Source organism: Cricetulus griseus, chromosome 3, assembly GCF_003668045.3.
Source record: "Cricetulus griseus strain 17A/GY chromosome 3, alternate assembly CriGri-PICRH-1.0, whole genome shotgun sequence".
NCBI lineage: Eukaryota > Metazoa > Chordata > Mammalia > Rodentia > Cricetidae > Cricetulus > Cricetulus griseus.
Window position 1 is genome coordinate 166,967,799 of NC_048596.1, and position 25,470 is coordinate 166,993,268.

Genomic DNA, 25,470 nt, shown 5'->3' on the forward strand with positions numbered 1-25,470 from the left:
TTAAAATATATAAAGGTAAAAAATTTGAATTCAGAAAATTATTTCAGCATTTAAACTAAGTGATTTGACTTCTAAGGCTTACCTAGTATTCACATATTGGAAACATTGTCACAGGCCCAGTGGAACCAGCAAATGCACTACAAAGCTCACACATCTGTAAACCAGCTGAGGACTTGAAATACTCAGTTTTCCTCTTTGATATTTGAAAGTTCATTGTATTTTGGCATTGCACAGTTAGTTGTCCTCACACAGAAGATAAACAAGTCCAAGAACCTGGATCTTTCCCAGGGCACAGTCTTAACACAATGTTAAAATAATTATGTGTCTAAAACAAGTTATCTAGCAGTTCTGAGCACAGATTCAACAGTGTGCTTATTGCTGTTTTCCTTGTTGTTACATTTTTTGACTAAAACACAATATGAAGAAAATATATTTCTTCATATTTTAAATAAAGAATAAAGATTCAAACTTGTTTTCACTCAAAATATGAAAAACATGTGAAATCAAAATACAATTTACTTATTTTCCCCAGAATTGCTGGTTTAACCATTCAATAATGTAATGCATCTACTGATACAGAAGCTCAGAATGTGACTCAAAAATATAAATTCTTTGTTATACTTTCTGTTGTCTTAGACTTTTTAAAAAATAATTTAAAAAATCTTGTATTACCGGTGTTTTGGCTGTATGTATGTCTGTGTACCAGGTGTGTGCCTGGTGCCCCCAGAGGGCAGAAGGCACTAGATACCCTGGGACTGGAGTTACAGATGGTTGAGTTGCAGTATGGGTCCTGGGACTGGAACCCAGGTCCTCTGGAAGAACAGCCAGTGCTCTTAACTGCTGAGCCATCTCTCCAGACCCTTTCTCAGCTTTTGCTCTTTTTACTGGGGGAGGGAAGGCATTAGGGATCATATCTAGGGAATGACTCTATTATTTTGTTTTAAAACAAAATTTCCAAGAAGAATCAAATATATTTTAAAATTAACTGTAGTTTCATGTTAATAACAAGCAACTAAGTCTCAACAATCACTTCAGTCATTTAGCATCACAAAATCTGATGCTGAATTTTCCTTGTATTGCAAAGGAGAGCAAGTGTTTTAAACACTTAGTATTTTGGCTGAAAGAGCTCTGCTGAGCATTGCCCTAAGTGCCCTGGGGTATGGACTCCAAAATATTGGTAAGAAAAGAGGCAGAACATTTTATACTAATGATGCCCAATGCTAGTCATGAACACAACTGTATTTGAAAACAGCAATAATAAGCATTTTAAGTACAAAGTCAGTTTATCACAGAGCACAGCTTGTCTAAACAACTCCATGTGAGGGCTTTGCAGGTAGCAAGTATTCTGATTACTCTTACTACATATTTTCTGACTACAATAATCTGAAGATGATAATTTGTCACAAGTACTGGTCAGAGATATAAAGTACACCCACATTAAAATTAGCACCATGATACCTGTGGCATGGTGTTCATGATGTACAGCCAAATCACCTCAGACCCAATAAACAACTCAACGTTTTCACACAGATGAACTTCGGGGTAAAGAGTAAGGGTGGAGGTGACAGGATGGAAAAGAAATGTCACAAAAGGATGCTAAGGATGTTAGAAGTGAGAGGGAAATACAGGCATCGCCAAGCAGCCGGTCCCAGGCCTAGACGTCTGTGAATAAAACCTACGGTTGGCTTCCTTTGAGGAAGAGATGTAGGAGGAAAGCATCAGCAATGTTTCCCGAGACCTCTACATAATAACACTGTCTCTTTTTACACACATAGTACCAAGTCTTCAGGGTGGTGATGTTCTAGCAGAAGAACTATGTACAGTGCAATGTTCAGATGGACTCTGACAGTCGTGCAACTATTTGTATAACCTGCAATATGTATGGTAAAATAACCTGCAGACAGATATCAAGAGTTCTAATTAAATGCTTTGTAAAAGTCCATTTCTCAAAATTTCAACAAGAATTTTGAAAACCTATAAAAAGTTAAGTTGGAGAATGCAGTAACCTTATTTTTCTTTTTTGCTTTCTCTTTTCATAGATAAGATTTAGAATTATGATCGGATCTTCTGAAACTATGAGAAAAGTTGTTGGCTCCTCTCTAGATTAAAAACAAGCTGAAATAAATTAGACTTTATATTGAAAAAAGTAACCCAGCTCAACAACCTGTGTGCCAACTTTCTCTTGTATAATTTGAAACAGCCAAGCAATAAACTCTGAAAAAAGAATTTCGAATGGAAGCCTTGAAAACACTTGACTCCAGCTTTGCTACTGGGTGCCATAATAAATCCAGAAACTTAAAACCTCAGCTACACTGGAGAAAGAGAACCTTCCGTGGAGCTATGTAATGTATAGTCTAATGCGAAGGCTTAAGAGGCAGAAATCATCGCTAGAGTTGGAGTTTCATATATTGCATTCCCCAGACACTCGCCTCCCCACCTTACCTACCAGCATTTCATTCCTCGCTACAGGAAGGATTATGAGCAGCATGCTACAGAGGATGGGGAGGGACTCCATCACACAGAAGCTATGCTGTGAGGTTCTGGGAAGCAGTGAGGTCAAATGTTTATAAGACAGAATGGAAAGGATCACTGTCAGTAATAGTTTTAGGCTGGCTGAGTCCAAGCTAAAGCAATCAGAGTTAAAAACCGTTTTAATATTCTTTGTAAACGGCGGTAAAAACTTGATTTTCATATTGTTGAAAGAAATGTGGGTCGCTGAAAACTGGGGAAAACAAAACAAAACACTAGCAAGGGTGTTTTGAACAGGGCTACAGAAGCGACCTTCCATAAAGTTGTCAAGAATAGATATAAAGGGTAATGGTTTTGTTCAAAATTGCTACTTGTGATCATGGATACAGATGATTCTCTGACTTAAGACTGCATAAAGGTACACATGACTATGTAAGTTGAATTTGCTAATAGAGCATAATTCTCTTGGTGTTGGGACAAAGAACAAGCCAGCACTCTAGTACTTTCTTACTGTCACCATCCAGAGGAATGGACGGGATAAATCTGACAAAGTTTCTGTATGTTTGTACTCATACCCACATGAGGAGAAGGGGGAGTCCTCAGAACTAGCCTGGGACAAGAGTAACTTAAATCTTGGCTCACCTTCTAGAGATGGCCATGTTTAGGATCAAGTTTACTAGACTTCAATCAGAGGGTTATTGCAACAGCCATGGGAATCTGGGACTTTTTAGCCATTATTTTCAAAAGCCCAGTGGAAAATGTACTTTTACCGGCTATTAACATTGCAAAAGTGAACAGAAAATTTTGTACTTTTTAAATTCAGTTTTACACAATTACTCCAATCCAGTACAAGAACAGGTTATCTCACAATTATCAGAAAGAATGAATGGAATGATAGAGATTCTGATGTCAATAAAATGAAAAAATTGGAAAGTTAGGGAAATTATTGGGTAGGCAAATCTTTCAGATATAGAAGGTCTTGGGAGTAAATGACTTGTTTACAGAGCAGGGAACCACTTACCCCCCCCCTTTTTTTTAAAAAAAAAAAAAACTCATTTACTAGAGAAATAAAGAATTTGGACAAAGTGCTTAAATGAGTCAACAGTCACATCTAGTTTTAAAAACTAATTTTTCTCATTCTTTTAAGTTACTTTTTCCTTTTAAAATAGTCCCTCCTGAGTTTTCATTTTCCTTGCACTGCCATATGTGCTCTAATTTACGAGTTATATGTGCAACAATTTCCATGAGCACTGGAAAAGGTGTTAAGCTGCTATTCAGAAAAATGTTAGGTAGTATTAATAATATAAAACATAGGGATGAAAGAATATGGTATTTGGGTATAATATTTACCAGTGGACACATTCTAAGTTACTCAAACAACAGGGGAGCCTGAAGGTATTTTAAAAATGATGTATCATCTCCCTGCATAATAATGTTTGCAAGGATCTCCCAGGCTCCCATCATCTTCCATGAGAGAACCAGATGTGCCCTCTAAATTAGGGGACTGGGCAATCAGGCAAATCCAAATTGAGGGGTATTCTGCAAACAGTTGTCACTGGACTGGAAAAGAGCAGGGACTATTCTAGAATAAAGGAAACTTAAAAGACATGGCATTGAATACACAATCCTCAGTTGCATCCTAGATGAAAACAAAACAAAATAAAATCTACTACTTAAAAACAAAGGCTATAAAGGACATTAGAACAACTGGGAAAATGGACATGGATTTGGACTGAGTATTAAATGATGTTACTGTGTTGTTCATTCAAGGTTCTGAATAACTGTTACACTGGGTAAAGCGACAAAAGCACCTCTCAAACGGGAAATGGAGGAACTGAGGAAAGGTAGGAGAGAAGAGGGGATGAAAGGAGGGGACATAGGCTGGTAAAGAGGAAATAGGAAAGGAATTAGGGAGGAAGGAGAAGGAAGGGAGAAAGAGGAAGGGACAGAAGGAGAAGGTTTGTGCAGTAGCAAATTGCAGAAACAGGCCTCCTTAGATAAGCTAAAGGTAGAAGATATAAGGGCTCACCCGGGTGCTCTCTTTTTCAGTAGGTTTACTGCTTTACCAAGTCAAAATGCTGGGTAGAATTTAGAGGGCTAGGAAGTAATCCTGTCTCTGCAAAAGGGAAGAGAGAGGCCCAGAGGCCAAGCTGTTTCTTATAATGCACGGCTGCAAAGAACTTCTTAGTTTTAAGATTTGACAGTCTGCTGTCTGCCAAAGGGAACAGGGCAAGTCAGAGAGTCTGAAACATATATGGGTTACATTTCCTCCCTTGGGACATAATGGCACTTACATGATTTTTAATTAAGAAGATAAATAGTACCCTAATATTTATTTTTAAAGAAAGTACAAACTGATTACACATTTGCTAAGGGTATAAATATTTTTGGAGTTGAAAAAGTAAATAAAAGGTAAAACTGTTCTGATTTTAATGTTCACATACATATGTTCACTAGTTACTGCTTTGCATTTAATTTAAGACAGCCTTTTTAATAAGCATAAAATGTGCATTTTTATATTGTTTAAATTTTAATATGGATTTTTGTTCAAAACAACAGACATTCAGGCTACTTGTAAATGATACAAGATTTTTTGCTAATGAGGCATTATGTAGAACATATGCAAAAATCACAACTCAGTCTTCCAAAATAGACCACAACAACAGGAAAAAACATGACTTTAATAAAAAAGAGCAGCACTGGGATTTTACTTCAAAGCAATTAAGGGCTTTGGATAACCAAAAGTTTATGTCAAGCTGATGCCAAACCAAACTGGTCTATTAAACACATACTATGGAGCATTTCTGTACTGTTCTATGAAAGGCTCTTTGCCATAAACATCAAGTGCCGCCACCCTGCAGATTACGGTTATGTTAGGTTCATGCTTGAGAACAAGGGGTCCAACATCTAGATCAGACTTCTAGAATTTCAAATCTAAAATAATGTACCAGTGGAAGAGAAGTTCAAATATGTTTTCCATTTTGTTATTTCTCTCTACAGTAAATTACACCAAATTTTACATTTTACCCCAAGTTTTTCAATAATTTTCCATTAGCCTCAAAAAATTGCTGTTACATATAAAAATTTGAACAAGTAAACATAATTTTTAAAAAGCCTTGAAGACCTTTATTTTATTTCTTTAGTTTCAAAAATTGTATTCAAGAAACAATATGCTATTCAACAGAGTATCTTTCCTTCAAGCAAATAATGTGGATTTTTAGTTTTATAAAATCATGAGTACTAACTAGCTTATTTCTTTGGCTTCGGTAACAATTTTCCATTGCTTATCATTTTGTTCCTGCTTCTAGTAGCCGTTGTGATAAAAAGAGACTGCTTCTCCTCATGTGGATAATCTAGCCACTGTGGAAGGCCATGGTTTAGATTTCAAGGTAAATGGTTTCTTTTGTTGGCAACACAGTATAAAAGCATGTGGTCTTGTCTACCACCCTCCTTTTGCTTTGCTGTATCTAGGGTTGGGGGACCTGTGGAGCTCCTCTTCAATCCATCTGGAATAGGAACAGTTAACACAGCCCATCTTAATGTCTGGCACCTTGAGGAATGTAATAGGGAAAGTAGTCCCTGATAACCTTTACCTAATAGCTGAGCAAAACTGACAGGGACATGTCCCAAGCCTGAATTGCCCCAAGTAAAAGTGTGTGTGTGTCGGGGTTGAATGTATAGGACAGAGAGGACAGAGATGCTTGGCATCTTTCTCAATTGCATTCCACCTTAACTTTTGAGACAGGGCTTCTCACTGAATCTGGAGGGTTTGGTCCTAGGGATTCTCTTACTTATCTCTGCCTCCTCAGCTCTAGGACCGCAGGCACATGCTGCCATGTCTGGCTTTTTCACATAGGTGCTTAGGATCCAGACACTATCCTCATGCTTGCATGGCAAGCACTTTACTGACTGAGCCATGTTCCCAGTCACACAGTGCATTTTCTATTCAGATAATAACTTAAGTATGGATGTTGGTAATAACACAAATAAAGCACACCCAGATACGAGCCCTGGGCCTCTGGTCCTGTTCTTTACTAGGAACCATCCTTGTTTCTTAAGAAGGCTGAGTTTAAAGCAGTTCTTTCTGGGGAACATGGTTAGGGCTTAATTATTCAACTTGATATAAAGCCAGGATTTTAATTATGCTCCTAAATTACATATAAGTTTCAAAAATATTCATTTATCTTAGGCTATGCTAAAAGAATACTATATAATTTCATTAGACATTAGGATCTTCTTATACAATATAGTTTTACATATTGCAGTTTTAGTATAATTAAGAATTATACTAGTCTTTTAAATCTAAGGCTTTTCATATATTTTTTAGTATATTTAAACAAACAAAAGAAGCAAGCTGGGGCTAGAGAAATGGATCAGTGATTAAGAGCATTGTCTGCTCCTCCAGGGGACTCAGGTTTGATTCACAGAACTATTACAGCAGCTCAGAACCACCTGTAACTCTGGCTCCTGGAGATCCAACACCTTCTTCTGGCCTTTGTGGACACCAGGCACACATATGATGCACAAACATGCATGCAGGTAAAGCACTCATACATTTAAAATAACATTAAAATAGTCCTTTAAAAACCCCAAAACTCAAGTCTACCATTTCTTGTATTTCCATAGATCCTTCATGTATTACAATGCAGGGTTAGTTTGTTGAGAGAGGATTAGGGCTGGTGAGAAGGCTCAGTGGGAAAAGACACATGCTGCCAAGCTGCCCGATAGCCTGAGCTGAATTCCTAGTGACTCTTGTAAGTTGTTCTTGGATTTCCACATTAATATCGCTCGTGCGCTCACACACACACACACAGAGGAAATAAATAGATAATAAAAAATAAAAACCCACTTTCTTATTTTTAAAGAAAAGATACTTCAGCACGCTATCTGAAATAAAAAAATTTAGAAAATTTTAGGTTTCTTTCTTTTTTTTTCCGAGACAGGGTTTCTCTGTGTAGCTTTGGAGCCTATCCTGGCAGTCGCTCTGGAGACCAGGCTGGCCTCGAACTCACAGAGATCCGCCTGCCTCTGCCTCCCGAGTGCTGGGATTAAAGGCATGCACCACCAATGCCTGGGTTTTACTGGGTTTTTAAAAAGAGAAATGTGATCAGAGTATCACATAGTTCAGAAAGGGGAAATAGAAGTCAAGTCACCAAGTCTGATTTTAACAACATTATGAGGTATGTGAAAAAAAAAAATAGACACCACTACCAAATGCAATATGTAGATTTTATTTGAAGTACACTAAAATGAACAGCAGAAAGGTATCTTTAGACAAGTCTGAATACAAACTGGCTGTTAGATGCTACCAAAGAGTGAGTATTAATTTTGTTGGACATAGATACATCCTCAACTATTTATGAGTGACTGTATGGCTAATCGAAGGAAACAAAAGTGTAAATTTAGATGAAGTAAGATTGGTAAGAGAGAGTTATATATACATGAGGTTCCATAGGCTACTATCTTTAGTTTTGTCAAAAGAAAAGAAGAGAAAAAGGTTGTGAAGAGAAAAAAAGTAACTGAGGAGATACTGTGAACAGGAGTCTTGTTCAAAGCACAATGTCAACACACAAATGAACAAATGGGGTCAGAACCAAAAACTGACAAAGGATAATGTCAACAAAAATATTATTTTATAAAACAGCCCAAATACAGTGATGGCAAGGAAACTATTGCCAAGGTGGACCATAAACCACAACAATCATCAGATTTGCTTATAATCTGAGTACAGGAGACATGACATCCATTTGTGGTTACAAACTGCTAAGCATTGTAGAACCACAGTCTGAACAAACCCTTAAGACTGGACTTCTACAAACTGTACAATCTTTCAGCTTTTGTTACCCATGTTTCTCTGAGCAGCTACAATCAAATGATGTAAACTTCTGAAGTCTTGACAGTGGATTAAACAAAAGGACAGTTAGGGAAAACCACCCCACCCCTTCTTCACAGGAGTACTTGATAGTTCTACAGCAATTCTATCCAAAGAATGTTAAGTAGAAATAGGGTTTTAAAATAGCTTAGATAGAGTTATCATCTTATGGTTCATGATAAATTATTTAAAAATAATTTTGGGCATATCAAAGTGACATTTCTGTTTTAACATACCTTTGATCTGTAGCTTGCTGTTCTCGAAGCTGAAGAAGAGACAACTCAATTTCACTTTCTTTTCTCCTCAACTGAGTTTTCAGGATCTCTGCCAAGTGCTCTAATTCTTCTATCTGGCCTCTTTGCGACTGAATGACATTTTCTCTGTAATAAAGAATCTTGATAAGAATCTGCAGTTTGAGAAGTTTGTAGTATTTAAAGTCAGTGCAAAGATATCTCTTTATTATAATATGATAGGGCAAGCAAAAGTTAATAAAGTGGCTCCACTACCTCTGCATATAGTAAAATAGCAGCAGATTCAATGTGCTGACTGGGACTTATATCTGGGACAATTCAAGAGATGGCCTTTTAGAAGATACTGTTCTAGGAAAAAGACTGGACTGTGGTTGAATTCAGTTAAGTATGTACTGTTCACTTACTGGATACTCTACACATAATTTATATGCTCTTTTATACTTACAGAGTTGCCATATCATCCAATTAATACTTCAGAGAAAGAGCATGAAATGTGTCAAACATAACTAGGGTCTCTAGCATGATTTATTTCTTCCTCATCTGGCAGCATCCCAGTGAGGTGAGTCCTGGGAAACTGCTCAAGCCCTGGCTTTTCACTTGATTATCAAAGAATGAGAAAATATTTAGTCTTTTATTTTCTCACAAGTTGACTGCTAGTGTGATTGGTATTTAAAACATTCAAAAGAAAACATTTCAAATCTAAATCATCTTATTCTTCAGCAATGTTGATATTCTCAGTAATATTTCTTCCTTATTCAATGTTTTGATGACTGAGGTAAAGGCCTAAATGAACTGGGCACAGATGAACTAGAAAACAAATGAGTGAGGCAGAAGAAACTCTTTTGAAACCATAACATGATGCAGAATGTATGTCTCACAGAACCACAGGTGTATCAGATACCTCCAAATGTTCAAGTCGTTCCTTGTTTCTTTTAATGCCTCCCTTCTCCCGCAAAGGGTGGAGTCAGGATCTAAAAAAAGACCTCTGTGTTTATGGGAATGATAATGTCTTTAAAGTTGAGACTATTGGAAGTGATTGGACTTCAGGCCATTGCTTTGGTGGTAAAGTGAACATATACCCCAACATCAGTATAGCTAGATAAACTATCTACTGAGAACATGTTATATAATACCTGTTATTACTTCATAGAACTAGCTGTATTTTAATAAAGCAAATTATTTATACATACTCCAATTTTGTTTATAATAAAGGAGAAGGATGCATCAAAATAAGACATAATCAATATGCAAAGTTCTAAAATGACCACAAAAACGAATACATACAAATTTCTTATTTCTCCTCTGGCTTCTTCAAGTAAACTGTTGCCATATTTTGTAAGTGTGGGCTGTGCAGTTTCTGCTTCATCTACAGTTTGGAGCCTTAAACCTAAAAATAAAGTAGTAAAATATTATAGAAAGAAAGTAAGGAAAGACAGATCCTTGATTTGCTAAAAGTATTATTTATAATAAACACTGGGCTACATGTTTCCTTAGAACAGAGCAACAGAAGTGCAAGCTAAGGGATATTAGTCCTCAGCCACCAGCAGGTAGTATGCAAATACAGAAAAGGTATTGCTCACTGAACAGTCCTGCTAAAGAAACCATCTAGAAATAAGTCTATAGTTTTTAGAATTTAGAACTTCTATCCCAATTTCTGAAATAACTGACATTTTAAATTCAGGGATTTATAATAAAAACTGAAATATGGAGGGAAAAATTTGACCTAGGGTAATATCAAATACTACTGTTCTACTAAAAGAACATAGCAATAAAATGACTTCCTTGACAGTCTGCTGTACTCGTAGATCAGTGCCTTGCTCAGCCATCACCAGAGAAGCTTCCTCCTGCAGCAGATGGGAACAGATATAGAAACCCACACCAGACGTTATACAGAGTGGGAATCTTGGGACACTCAGTGCATGTGACACAGTCCCATGTGTGGAGGTCAGAGGACAACCAACAAGTTATCTCTTTCACTGTATATGTCTTGATGACTAATCTCAGGTTACCAGGCTTGGTGGCAAGCACCATCTTACCAGTTCCTTTCTAGTGGTTTTGATAATGATCTTTTATATTTAGCCATAAACATCCCTTGATCTTAATTTTTGTTATCTTTTTTGGTTATTCAACCTCAATAAGAAAATCCATATTGTAAAAAAGATGATTTAAGAATAAATCACCAACAAGAAGACGTCTTAATATAAAGCAGCATCCTGCAGTATTTTTCTAATAGAAAGTTAGAGGGAGGGTGAGGCAGGCAGACTGAGGTAGCCTGTGCAATAGCAGACATTCATCTTAAAGGGAAAAAAAAGGTATATAAAGTTTGACAAGGACAGTCCATTTGTTAAAAGTCAGACATACTTTTAATTACATATGGCACTTTACATTTCTAGAACCATTAGAGTTAAGTAAAGTGCAATAGATGATGGAGACTTTAAATGGAGATGAGAAATTTCATTATTTGTAAGTTGACAGGTGAAGATGGACCTCCTCCTCCCTCTTACTGATGTGCTCATTATCTACTGCTGTAGCCTACACTACAGCATAGGAAAGCATCTGCCTAAACATTCAGACTTCACTGTGCCACAATTGGCCAGTCATACATGTGGGCTATAATACTAACTCAAGCTTTCCCTACACAATCATGGGGAAATTCAAAATTAGCAATGGAGTCATAAGAATAAATTCAAATATATTTAATAATTTGGTCACAAGCTGATTTGGCTATTAATTAGTATCTTCCGTCATTATTTCTATAATGGTTATTACATATTCACTTAAAATTTTGATTTGATTGTCTGATGTAGTCCAGGATGGCTTCAAATTCCCAAATTCCACATCCTCTTGTCTTAGTCTTTTTTTTTTTTTTTTTTTTGGTTTTTAGAGACAGGGGTTCTCTGTGTAATGTTTCTGGCTGTCTGGGGACTCACTCCATAGATCACACTAGCCTTGAACTCACAGAGATCCATCTTTCTCTGCCTCCCGAGTACTGGGGTTAAAGCTGTGTGCCACCACCATCCAGCTTGTTTTAGTGTTTTAAAGAATAATTTATTATCATTATCTTCCTCCTCCTCCTCACTATCATTTTGTGTGTAAAATACCTGTTTTTGCCTGTGCAACATGTACATTGTGGTGGTTTTTGCCTGTGTACATGTGTATTGTGGCACCCACGGAGGTCAGAGAACGGTATCAGATGCCCTGGAACTGGAGTTACAGATAGTTGTGAGCTGTCACTCGGGTGCTGGGAATAGAACCCAGATCCTCTGGAAGATCAGCCAGTACTCTTACCACTGCACCATCTCTCCAGCTACCTGCTGCAGTTTCTGAGTACAAGGTGCTGAATCACAGGCTTGTACCAGACCTGGGCATTAACGGCTGTATTTTAAAGACATACATACTTTACACAAGTTTTTGTTTCAGTGGTTCTTCACAGTAAGAACCATATCTACATAATGTCAATCACACGAGTCAGTGCTTGCCATCATTTATTTCAAGGTGCAAACAGAGAATGATGGCACCCCCACAGCAGTTTCAGGGTAAGATGTTCCTATGGCCAGAGGGGGTCTGGGTTTCTCATTCAGTCTCTCAACCCAAGACAGTTCTAAAAAAAATGGGCCCATGTCTCAGTCTCAAAGGCAGCCTCGAAGACTGACTGAACTGCACATTGAAGATTAACTCTGGTAATGACCCCTCAGGGTTACTAGCACGCCATGATTAAGTAGTCAACATTTACCACAGTGTGTGATTTCTGTGTCCCAGACACTGAAAATGGGGAAGCGGTTGTAAATCCCAAAGAGATTACAGATGCAAGGACATATTTAAATTTGTAAATTATGTTTTTAAAGACTGATATTCTAAGGATCATTTTTAAAACAAACATTTAACACAGAGAAACCCTGTCTCAATTCCCCACCCCCCCCAAAAAAAAAAAACAAACAAAAAAACCAAACATTTATAATAGAGAGGAGGGTAAGCTGATGCTTTTGATTTGGACAGCAATTTAATACTACCCTATCAGTGTAATGTTTGTGCATTACTTTTACGTAGCTTAAAAGATCTGGCAGTCCTTCCATATCATCTCGTCTACTTGCATTTCTAGGTGACAAAAGGTTCAGAGAGGACATGACTTTTTAAGGGAATGCCCCTCAGTGAGGAGTTCACTTTCCTTCCTCTTACCTAAATTGGCATTATGATCACTCCATTTTATAGATGGAGAAAATGAGGCTGAGAGGTCAAAGGCTGACTTCCATATAAAATGACAATTCAGGGCAGTGTGTTTTCTGATTTATAATTCGCTGTGCTCACTTTGATTATACCCAAAGGCTACCGCAATCTCACATAGCTGGCAACAGCTAAACCCTTTCATCCTGCAGCTGCCTCCTGTCCGTGTGGAGGCAGTCCTGACTTCAAAGGCACACTATCTAGGGAAGAGACAGTGCTAACATTTTGCTTTGGAAAAGAAAAGTACAACATTTTTTTTCTCTCCTTCTGTTCATATGGTGTTTCCCTTTCCGCAATGAATTATAACTAAAGGCTTACATCATTTTTTAATACTACAAAAGATGTTCAATATTTCTGTGAAGCATATTCCTAGTAAAAATCAATTAGAGCTAGCATTTTATTTCCTTCTCTAGAAGCGTCATTTAAAAAAAAAGTGACTTAAAATATTTATATGCTTTTAGTTTCATTTAATCAGTTCATTTGTGGGTAAAAAGGATTTGGGCTTGATGCCTAAATTAGTTTGGCCTATGCAAATGCTTTGTAATATAGAGAGGCTTTACAACATTCTTTTCAGTGTGAAGAAACTGATGGCATAATTATTTTAGAGATGATGAGACTTTTATAACCACTGGCTCCTGTACTTTTTACATGCAAAGGAAACTGCAAATCAACATTTTGTCCTCGTTCACCAGCTACAAAGTGAAGGGGCAAAAACTCACATTCAACTCAAACTCAATTGCTGTTAGTTTCATACAGGCCTACTCTGACAGTTTTGTTATTGTTTAATTAAATAAATGAAGAGTGACCTAGGGATTCCTGAATAAAACCGTCTTTGTCACACACTATGCAAAAAGCAAGCCTCAAGCTGTTTTGAACCTCCTTTGAAGACATGTGAAAGCATGAATAAGAAACAAAGCTGTGTGTGTGAGTCCAGCGTTTGGTGAATGTTTTACCTTTCCTGGGGCATTCCTGTAAGCTTGTATTTGCGCTCACTTTCCTTCGGCCAGTGTTAATTCGAGCCTGCACACGACTGTGAAGAGTTTGCCTGTGCCCCTGGATTTGGAGTTGCTGTTTGGCTGATATTAGCCTGTTTTTGAGAACTTCATTTTGTCTTTCAAGCTCATGAACTTTTTCTTGCAGCTGCTCAATCATTTCTTCCATTTCTACATCTCGTCCCAGCCGCTTGGGGCCGCCACCAACCCGCTCATATCTTTTCTTGTCATTAACTAGCCGTATTAACTTGGTGGCCATTCTAGGGAAATAATAAAAAGATGAAAAGGAATGTGAGAAGTCAGCATAAAATGCATTCTGTTGAAAGGAACATAATCACTGTGAAGACTTCAGTGCAGAACCTGAATAATAAATTTCAGGTTTTGATGTAACTATTACTGCCTGTGAAGAATCCTTTGATGATAATTGAAACCATTGGGCAACAATCTGCTTTATAGCACTGACAAATAGCAGTTTCCTAAGGCTTATCATTTAAGGTTAGTAAAGAGAGGACACATATTTACCCCATATGTTCCAGAGACGCAATTTTTAACGCATGACCTTATTTAGGAACACTGGATGCACTTAAATGTAGTCACAGAGTATGGATGTGGTGGGCCGTGTCTACAATCCACAATGAGTTAGAACTTTTGAAAAGTGAGCTAAGATTATGCAGATTTAGGTAGGATAGTATCTTATATTTCTATAGGATTAAGACAAGGAAAAATCATAAAAATGATAGAATTCACAGATGTACACCTATAAAATTCAATGGAAATTTCAAAAGAAACTAAAATATGACACTAAATGTAGGTTAGTGCTCAACAAATGTGTTTAATTTCAGAAAAATAATTACATGCAAGAAATATCATTTTAATGATACTTAAAAATTTGACATAAATTGTTCTCCTGACATCCCAGGAACCTATACCTTTGACTCTTTCAAGTTTTGATAGAAACTGGTCAGACAGAACAAAAGACATAATGGGCACATGGGGTGATGTAATCCACACGCATGGAGAACATGCCTGACAGAGAATGGAAAAATCTTGGCAGGACAAGAAAGAAAAGGTGGCTTTGATGAGAGACACAAGTTCAAGACTTTACAAAATTGGTCGCACATCTTCAATAGCTGATTCTAGTTTATAGTGAATCTATTTTTATAAAGACCCAGACAGGAGATTGGAAATAAAAACACACTACATTTTTCTTTAAGTGGGGTTTGCTTTATTTTAGCATGGCTATGGACAGAAGCTTTTACTTAAGGGAACAAAAGTGAAATAAAAAAAAAAAAACCCTTAATAGCTTTGGGATGTCATAGAACGTTTTCCCCCTAAGCGGAGTCTTCTGTAAATGCGGTAGTAATACATGTCTATCTACACTTCTGGCTACTCGGCTACAGCATGTGGCATCAGGGAGAGCTATGCATAACATAATCAGTTAAGATTGTTTTCTCTTTCCCTTGAGGCACATCCACTAAGCATGCTTTATAAGGGATATTAGATAATAAAAACCTAGATCCAAGAGTACCACAAACATCCTAGTAATCAGTGGATTACTTCCTTTTCCACCTACTCCTATGGATGATCTATCACTGGGAAACCTAACCAGGTATCATCACCCAGGAAAACCACATTCTGCCTTGCCCAGTAATAATAAGGTTAGAGTCCTGAGCCCTGCTCAATTGCCTATCCATAAAAATATTATATTCATCCAAATGAGAAGTCACTTAAACATCTGAATACTTACTACAGGAAGATTAGCACTTAGAAACATAGAGTACATTAAAATGAAAGGTACAGATTTCATATAAAAATCAGTCATCTGAAAAATGATAAATGATTTTTTTAATGCAAAAGAAGGATACTGACAGTGTCTTCAGATTCTTGACATGATCTTCAAGTAAACTTCATCAGGATATGTAAGACTGCATGTGCTTGTTTAGTCATAGGGATATTTTCCATTTGTTTAAGTTGATAATGAATTGTAAGTTATGTGGTAAGGTTTGAGTACTTACTTAAAAAGACAATTTATAAAATCCATACCTACACAAAAAATGATACTAACTCACACCTTAAGTATAAATGTGAAGACACTATCCACGGATCAAGCCAATGCCACTGGGTAAGGATGAGAAGGCATTTACATCTATGGGCCCATGTTCAGTGAGTAAGTACTCCCACCACAGCTTATTAAAATGAGAGAGTAAATGGCCTCAGAACAAGATACTAGGAGAAAGACAATAGAACACATATATACAACCTGACTCCTAGCCAGGTCCCCCACCTCCACCCACTAAACTAGGTGGTTCATTATTAATTAAGCTGGTTTTATTTTTTGGTTAGGACAAATTACTAATAAGGTCAGGTCATGAACTCAATTCTTTTACTGCCCAGTTATGTAGACAATGGGAAAAAAAAAGCAGTTTGGTGGTCACACACTTCAGGTTTCATTCTCGCTGGTGGACCTGGGTGTGCTATTGGTCAAACAAACCAGGCATATATTAAAAGTATCCAGTTCTAGGTCTTGAAACCAACTCAAAGTAGAAGCTTGCCCAAAGTAGAAGTTGGCTGGTGGATCTGAAACTAAGTATACAGGGTAGAAAGTGACGTGGACTCATTTCTAAGCAGGGAGCCATCTTTCTTCTTTAGAGGCCACCTTCCTTTGAGCCTAGAACATAAGTTTGAATACAGATCTGTATGCACACTTTTGTTTCCAATGCCAGGCACTCCAAGGATGGCCACAGCATTTCTGAGCAAAGAGGAACTGAAGAAGAATTACTATGAAGACATCATCCCTGCATACATTCCTCACATGCTCATCAAAAGTGACAATGTGCTTTTCCAGAAATGGTAGAGATTATTTGAAATAAATACAGAACTAAGACTAACCCAAGTGAAATTAAACATGCCCCAAATATAAGTGATGTTTTCATTAGTAAATCCCAAATCATAAGGGAGCACGCATTTTATCAAGTTGGAATAGTTAATTACTTTTTAAACTTTCATGACATTTAAAAAAACAGATGTTTGGCTATCTGCTTATTACGCCATAAATATTAACCCCAAAGTTATTTATAGATCTAATATATTCATGGCACTCTTAGCTATTAGCTGTGTTCTTTCAAATAGCAACTTCAGACATAATAAACACAATCCTCTTGGTTTATTATTCTACTTTGTAAGATTTTCCATTTTTAAAAAATTCTATTTATTTATAACCTGCTTGTTCCAGAAAAGATTGAAGGTGGGGCTTTCAATTAAGTTTATAAAAAACTATATCCTTCAAACTTTACAGAGTTAAGAAAAAGAGCTAAAAGCTTTTTATCATAACCTTTTAATTTTATCCTCTTGCTTGCGGGCATGCTGTTTAAGTAAAATGTTCTCATCATGCAAACGCAAAAATCTGTCTTCCAGTTCCTCACGACTGACACGTGACACTGCCTGGCGAGTCTTCATTGTTCGTGCAGTTGAAGTTTCTGAAAAAATGCCAAGGTAATTAATTGTAGCATCACTTAAAATAGTCTCTAAAAACTAATAACTGTTGATACTAAAAGAATCTCTGATGTATTCCTATTTTTCGTCATTTTTACTTTTCCTACTTTTTGGTTTTATGAAAAACAGGGTTTCATGCAGCACAGGTGAGCCTCAAACTTGCTATGTGGCTGGGATGGCCTTGAACTCCTAATCCTCCTGCCTCTACTTTCCAAGTACTGGGATTACAGGCATACACCATCACACTCAAATTCCACCCATTCCCCACTTTGACCTGCAAATTAAGTCGTTTTTCTTTAGAAAATGTTACAGCATTTTTCATGGCAATGATCTTAGGTGAGATGGAGCATTACTGTGATTAATACTTCATGTATAGTATTAGGGATCTGAGCAACACCTGCATTCTCTAGCATGAACTTAGTCACTTTTTCAGAATGTAGGAAGGAACTGATTTAAAAGATTTGTAATTCCTATTCTGAGTGCTGTAAAGCCTCATAGTTGAAAAAGCTCGGCTACCTGGTCTGGGAACACAGCTCAATGGCACACAGCACATGATGAGCATGTGCAAGGGTTAATCACTAACATGGCAGCAGTAAGAAGTCCTTGTGTCTGCAAATATGTATATATTTAACTACAACAATTCAGTGAACATAATATGATTAGGACATTTTTTTTTTCTGAGTTAGGGAGCTAGGATATAGAAACAAACTATAGAACAAACACAAATCCTCTAAAAAAACAAAACCAAAACCAAAAAAACCCCTAATTGGAAAACTTCACAGATCAATTCTCTACAAGCTATTTAATATACTGAAAATTAACTTTTAGATCTGACATAGTGGTACATGCTTTTAATCCCAGAGGCAGAGGCAGAGGTAGGCAATTTCTGCAAGTTCGAGGCCAGCATGGTATACATAGTGAGTTCCAGGGCAGTTAAGGCTTCACAGTAAGACACTATCTCAAAAACAAAACAAAACACAACACAACAGACTTCTATAATTTTTAAATACATATATATATATGTATATATATATATATATATATATATATAATTTTTAATCAGATATCAAAGACTGAGGGTGGCTACTAATAATAAGGATTGGACTTACACAATACCAAAACCCAATAGTACTTACACAGTACTAAAACTCAATAGTTTTAAATACTTATTTTATTTGTATTTGAATACCTGATACTGGCTCCAAAATCTAAAGCAAAGCCTAAATATCCTTCCTTTTCATAATATTTGTGGACAATTTTGTTCTCAATGATCAATACACTGACTACCTTCCTACAGTAGCTAAATCTTGCCGTTGACATTGTTATAATCAAAAGGCATAAGGAGAGTCCTTAAGATACATTTCGAACTTCCAGCCTCCTACAAGCAAAGTCAGTGGCACAAGGGGTTTGACTGGCATTGTCCACAACATGAACCTGGCTCTCCAGTCCATGCTGTTCTTGAAAGTAGTGCTTTGCTTTCTCATTTGAAAGTACTCTTCAGCTCTACAGGAACAACTAAATGATAAAAGGATAAAGAAAGCCTTTAATGTATATTAATGTGATTGAAAACTCACTATCACTTGCATAAACAGGCCATTTTGAGATACTCTACTTGAAAGGCAAAAATTTTAAAATATGGTATTTCCTCTCATATAAAATTTAAACATAAAGAAGTGTTTTAATGGTGAATGTGATTTAAACCAGGCAATTCAGTTTGGAGGCCTGATACTCTATGCAGTTTCTACTGATGTGTGGAATTTTAAAAAGATGATTTATAACAACTCTTTATCAGAACAGAGGGGGATCTTGCATTTGCTATGAGCTGTTGATAATTGATGCATGCAGTAAAATACCATATGTGTTTTAAACACTCCATCTTGTTTAGTCCAATCAAGAGCTATATAGTTACTTAAATGGCTGGGTTTGTATGACTATCAGAAATACTTTAAATTAAAAGTACAGAAATTACTGAACAAAGTTCATAACTGTAATAAATAACAGGTGGCCATACCTTGTAACCCTCCAACTCCAAAGAGGTTTAGACCTATATCTTTCACCGGCAGGTCTCCTGCTGTCTCATCACTTGGACCAGACATGGCCTATCTGTGGAGAAAAGAAAATTCAAACAAACGCTTTGTAAGTTATTGCATCAACTATGCAATGGAATGAGCCAAATAAAGTGAATAAGAAACTAGAACTTTAATGGACATGTTATTGCCCACATGTGCTGCCTGAGCAAGATGAAAGCTCCTATTCTAGAAAGAACACTGCATCCAATCATGAAGGGGGTCTTCTTTCTGTAGAGTACTTCCTACAGTTTTCTTAGGAAATGAGGTAAGATTAGCATTCCTCCTTTTCTTATCCATCTATCTGAAACAAAAAGAAACCTTTCCAAAGTTAAGACATGTTTCCTATCCCTACTCCTTTCCTTAAAGACAGCATGAATTCTGGGAAAACAAACAAAAAACAAACTCAGGTCATGAACTCGAGGCAAATAATTTGTTCTGTCATCTAGTAGTTGGTCATTAAATTTACATAATCTTAAAATAGAATAAATTATACCCATCTCATTGTTACTCTAAAAAGCAAGTGAGATTACAAGCTCAAGGTATTTAGCAAATTGCCAGGGATGTTGAGAGTCTAGGAATTCCAATTGTCTGCATGGTGTGCAAGTGCATAGCCCCTTACAAGCTCTGTGAAAAAGGCTCCATGTGTTTGTGATGCATTTTCATGTTTGTTGCACCCTTCCTTTGTTACCTCAGGTTCCAGGGATGAGTTACCTCAACATATTGGCTTGTCTTGCTTGCTCTAGAATTTTTAGTTTCTTTTCTTCACAGAAACACACCACAATAACTTAGTTTTGCATGTGGATATGCATATACTGTGTATAGTAAATAAATAAATAGGTATTCTCTATTTCCACTTGGACCATCCTAGAAAGTTAGATATAAACTGTTAGTGAAGAGCCTTGTAAGGAAGAGACTTCCAAGTTCTAGAATGTTGATTGTAGAATGTGAAGACCAAGAAAGTAGAGAGCTTATTCATCTTGTTCAGTTCTGTCTCAGAATCTGGTACTGAGTGTGGCACATTCAGTGAGCATCATTCATTAAAGAGTCCTTTGAATGGGTAAAGGGACCTCTTGGATTTCAGTGTCTAAAAGCTGAGACTTGGCTTACGATGATTTTATGTATATCTGCATGAAGAATGTCTCGTAGAGAGAGGGTCCAGAACTTTGCCTAGAACTCATAGTAGGCTGAGAACCACACTGCCAGGGACTTACATCTCAGAGAATGATGACAGAAGATGATGCTAACACATACTAAATGTTCATTGTGCTTACAGGATGCATATGCAATGGATACTCAAATGGTTCCTGACAAACAGAAGCTAACACAAACTAGCTCAGTTGCTCAAGGTCATCCATCCAGATATTAGTTGTTTGGTGATACTTTTGGTTATCATAACTGAGAAGCAAAGTGTTACTGGCATATAGTGGGTAGATGCCGTCAATGAAGTCTAGGATTGATGTATAATGAATTTTTGGGCCCAGAATTCAAAGAGTGTAGAGGCTAAGACATCTTCCATCATGCTGCATGGCCTCTCCAATCCCACTGCCAATCCTCCCACCTTGCTCTCTCTGTTCCACTTACACTGTTCTCTACCTTCCTTAATCTTACACCAAAGGCTCTTTCATTACCTGTCTCCTCGTATGTCACAGCCCAGCCCAACTGTCACCCAAAATTTCCCTTTCTATTCCCTATTAGTCATCTCAGTTTCTAGATTTTCTTTTTCAAAGGAAACCTATGCCGTCCAGGCTGACCTCAAATTCCCCAAGAACACAAAGCACTCTGGCCTCAAATTCTCTCTTCTTTTTTAGAGACAGTGTCTATGTAAACCTGGCTGGCCTGTAACTCGGAGATCCACCTGCCTCTCTGCTTTCGGAGTGCTAGGATTAAAGTGCCACCATTCCCTGTGTAAACTCTGGATTTTTCATGAGTGTGCCATCACACAGGGCTATGGCTTATTTTTTTTTTTACAGCAATAGCCTCTGTTATTATTTCAGAGTTGTTCATCAAATTCATTGTCTTATAATTCATTATTAATTTAGCACATATTTTCACATTTATATCATTGTTTTTTTTTGCTTTATTATTTGTTCCTGTACCTTCCCCCATCTCTCTAGCATCCTCTTACCGGTTCCCTGACTCCCCTAAACAGTCCCCCTGCTATCTGATGTCACATGGTGGGCATTAATGTTCACATTTATTGAATGAATAAATGAATGCCAGGCACAGAGTTTAAACAATGTCTTTGCTTATAATGGCTTTAACAGACTACGGGAGTATTCAGATGAGAAACAGTAATAAAGATAGGCCACTAGGAACTGAGGTGGTGGGAACTTGAGGCAAGACCTATTACTGAATTTGAGGCCATCATGGGCTAAAAAACTAGTTCAAGGCCAGTCTGGGGTACATATGGAGACCCTATTTTTAAAAATCGACAACCACCACCATCACCACCACCACCACCAACAGAAACAAGTCCCTTGGGAGGCTTTGGTACTAAATCCAATTCCAAATCCTGGGAAATGGAGCTAACTGTGACTGTGATCTTCGAATTGCAGGATTTAGACAGGGTTGCCAATTCTTATCAGCTAGGTTTCTGTTTTGGCAGGCGGTCAGGGCGAACTGATGCAGGCCTGAATGTGGAGGTGTGTCGGGATGGACTGCTTTTCACGCAAGAATCCCAGGCCTTCCCCAGGCCTCGGAGAGGACCCCAGGCCCTCGGCTGTGAGATAGAGGGAGGTCTGGCCAGCCTGCATCGGCCCCCACCTCACAGGGTACTCACCTCTGCGTTCGCTCTCAGCTAGTTACCGTTGCTATAGTGCCCAGAGCGCGGGCTGCCGCAGGCCCAGAGGAGCACGGGAAAACATGGTGAATCCCGTTACCACTGGGAAATGTAGTTCTCCCTGGGCTGCGGGCCGTCGGCGGGTCGCGTAGCGGACTAAGCTAGCTCAGCTGGCTGACTTGAGAAATTCGGCTCTGAAGCCCAAGGAGTTCTCGGGAGTCTCGCGAAGCATCCTGGGAAGCGTAGTTCTTGCGGCTCTTAGAGAGAATGGAGCCAGGCGGGAAAGAGCAACTGAGAGAACTACACACAGGAGGCGGGGTCCAGGGCGAGGGTGGACGCGGCCCACGGTGGCGAAGAAGGCTTTAGTGGCAGCATGAAGCGCGCCCAGACTGCGGAGGAACGAGAGCGTGAAGCTAAGGTATGTGGGGCTCCGGGAATCTGGAACTCTGCGTTAGTCTAGGGCTAGGGGCAAGGAAGCCACAGACCAGCTGGGATGGTGAGCGGATGCTCGGCGTTAAGCCAAGGGATGACAGGGCCTTGTTTGCAAGAGACCTGCAGACGTGGTGTGTGTGCGCGCGCACATCTGTGCTGTAGATTCATATTGCTCTGCAGATCTAGTTCATAGACAGAAATGAAAAGCTTCATATCAATGTCCGTGTCCTGCTTCTGTACCTATTCCTTGGTTTTATTTGTAGCCACTCTCGTGCCTCAGTTTACCAAATGGTTATCTATGATCATACTACCTGTGTTTTCTCAGCCTGTAGTGGTCTCCAAGGCCTGAGTGAAGCGGAGATAAAGTATCTATTCGGTATCACGTATTTATTTGGAACATTGTCTCAGGTGACGTAGTCTGCATGATCCGCACAGCTTAATATGCTTTACCCAGCTTCTGTGGCTAGTACATTCCTAGTCTCTGTTTTTGCTGTTTAGCTTCTGACAGGACATTCCATGGGATGACAGTAATAACAACAATAACAGTGACTTACTATTTACAGAAATTATTGTATCAGACACCTGAATTAAATGGATAATATTTCATATTACTGCATCATATGGCAAGACAAATATTACATAGGTAGAGTATAAACAGTCTGTTCTGCAGATGAGGAATGGAAGCCCAATGTTTTCCCTTTCCCTATTTCCAAAGTTGTGACCTATCCATTTGTCCTATTGTATCAGCATTCAGTCCATTCTTACATTTCTATTCCCTTGGACAAATCTACCATGGTCTCTTAAGTGGCTTGCTACAACAGCCTCTTTATTGGGCTATCTTCACTCTAAAATCTTTATCCTCCTTCCCAATTATATGATTCTTCCCACACTCTACTAGAATGTGTTTTTTTTTTTTCTTCCCCAAAATTTAACTCTAGTCATGCCCCATTGGCAACAACCTGTTTAAGTCTCTTAAGGGCCTCTGCTACTAATGATAAATACAGAACTTCCCAATGGCCTGAAAGATCCCACCTGGTTTGGTTTCACTGTGCTTCTGCAGCCTCAGTGAACACAACAGACTGCCTGTCAGTCATTTTGGGCTTGTCAAAAGTCCCTCTAGTCTGCAGTTCATTGGGTCAAAGGCCTTTGGACATGCAGTTTGGTGCTTATTCTATAGTAGGTAAGCATTGGCAGTGAGGATCAGTGTGAAATAAGACAGGTCCAGTTCTTGCTGTCATAGAGTTTTGCCTTGAAAGAGAGCCTGTCTTAAGGTAGTAAACAAAATTTACAATTTTGAATACGATGTGCAATGACCTGAATTATGTATTTTACAGACGTGGAAACAGAGGCTGGCAGAGGTGGGATTAGGGGTCAGAATCAGGCCCTATGACTATGATCTCCTAGCTCTGTTTTCATTTCTGTTTGTGAAACACACTGTCATGAAGAGCTGGCCTATTTGCTGTTGAAACATTTCTTTGATTTTTTTTTAATTAACTTGCCCCCTGAATTATTGGCTGAAATGAAGCACAGGAAACTGTTTTAAATCTTAAATAGACAGTGTCCAAGTAATCAGGAATGATTGTTTTTCATCCTGTTCAGCTGAATTGAGGTATAACTCATATAGAGTATCTTGTAATTTATTGTGTATAGTTTGATGAGTTTTGACAGTACATACATGCAAAATGTTCCATAGAGCACATCATGATCCCTTTAAAAACTTTCTGTACAGCCAGTTTCTTTCTGTTTTTTTTTTCCCCCTAGGCAATCACTGTGATCAGTCACTATTGTTGAATCTATATTTTCTAGAATTTCTTATTTAAGTGGAAACATGCACTATGTATCCTGGTGTCTGTTGTTTTTATTCATCATAATTTTTGAGATCTATACATGTCAATGAACATATTATCAAGTTATTCCTTTTCTATTGCTGAGTAATAGTGCCTTTTGTTTGATGTCACATTTTGGTTATTTATTCACCTGTTGCTGGGCATTTGGATTGTTACAGGTTTGGGATTGTTAAGAAAAAAAGGCTTTTAGCAATCATGTATCTCTGTTTAGGTAATGCATTAGGTAATGCATTCGTGTGTGTGTGTGTGTGTGTGTGTGTGTGTGTGTGTGTGTGTGTGTGTCTGTCCTGTGTGCTTGAAGACAAAAGCTCTACATTGAGTTTCTTCTTCAACTACTCTCCACCTTATTTTTGAGGCAGGGTCTCTCCTTGAACCTGGAGCTCACTAACTGGGCTCAACTTGCTGGCCAGCAGCCCTGGGGATCTTCCTGTCCTCACCCTTTCTGTGTTGGGATCACAGGCATGTACTGCACCTGGCTTTTTACTTGGGTGATGGAGATCCAAACTCAGGTCCTTTTGCTTGTGTGGCAAGCATGTTACTGACTTTCTCTAGTCCCAGAATATTCTCCTATAACTAGATCATATGATGTGTGACCTTTGTGTTTGGCTGCTTTCAACCCAACGTACATGTTTATACATGTTGAAGTTCACACATCTTGCAGTACTTATCAGTACTTCTCATTACCCAGTAGATAGTATTCCTATAACTAGACATACCCACATTCTATTTATTTGCTGTTCTAGTTTGCTTTCTGTTGCTGTGATAAAATACCATGACCAAAAGCAACTTGGGGAGTAAAGGGTTTATTTCTTCTTATACTGTTTTGTAATAATTCATCATGAGGACAGCCAAGGCAAGAATTGAAGCAGAGGCCATGAAGGAATACTGCTTACTTACTGGCTTGCTCCCATTGCTTGTGCACCTTCCTTTCTGATACTCTCCAGGACTACCAGCCTAGAGGTGGCACCACCCACAGTGGCCAGGACCCTCCTTATCAATCATTACTCAATCAAGAAAATGTTCCACAAATATGTAAAATGGCCAGT

At 38.1% G+C, this 25,470-nt stretch overlaps 2 protein-coding genes across 9 annotated transcripts in view; one reads left to right on the plus strand and one right to left on the minus strand.

Moving 5' to 3' along the window:
* Rpgrip1l (RPGRIP1 like) overlaps positions 1-22,351 on the minus strand; it is a 107,736-nt gene extending 85,385 nt beyond the window's left edge. For all 3 annotated transcript variants that reach the window (XR_003483368.2, XM_027405585.2, XM_027405584.1), the window contains exons 1-6: positions 22,146-22,351; positions 19,309-19,400; positions 17,137-17,281; positions 13,767-14,065; positions 9,877-9,979; positions 8,578-8,721 (exon numbers count right to left, since the gene is read on the minus strand). Coding sequence is in view for 2 of the 3 variants with exons in the window: in XM_027405585.2 (XP_027261386.1) it covers positions 8,578-8,721; positions 9,877-9,979; positions 13,767-14,065; positions 17,137-17,281; positions 19,309-19,393 (776 nt within the window). In the remaining variant the exon portion in view is untranslated. The remainder of the gene's footprint in view (positions 1-8,577; positions 8,722-9,876; positions 9,980-13,766; positions 14,066-17,136; positions 17,282-19,308; positions 19,401-22,145) is intronic.
* Positions 22,352-22,439: 88 nt separating this feature from the next.
* Positions 22,440-25,470, plus strand: part of Fto (FTO alpha-ketoglutarate dependent dioxygenase) — a 359,300-nt gene continuing 356,269 nt past the window's right edge. For 4 of the 6 annotated variants that reach the window (XM_027405588.2, XM_027405586.2, XM_035442582.1 and 1 more), the window contains exon 1: positions 22,504-22,563. In XM_027405588.2, coding sequence (XP_027261389.1) covers positions 22,519-22,563 — 45 coding nt within the window. In that variant the 5' untranslated portion in view covers positions 22,504-22,518. Of the gene's footprint in view, positions 22,564-25,470 lie in introns of all 6 variants that reach the window. The other 2 variants (XM_027405587.2, XM_027405589.2) reach the window with 2 other exon arrangements.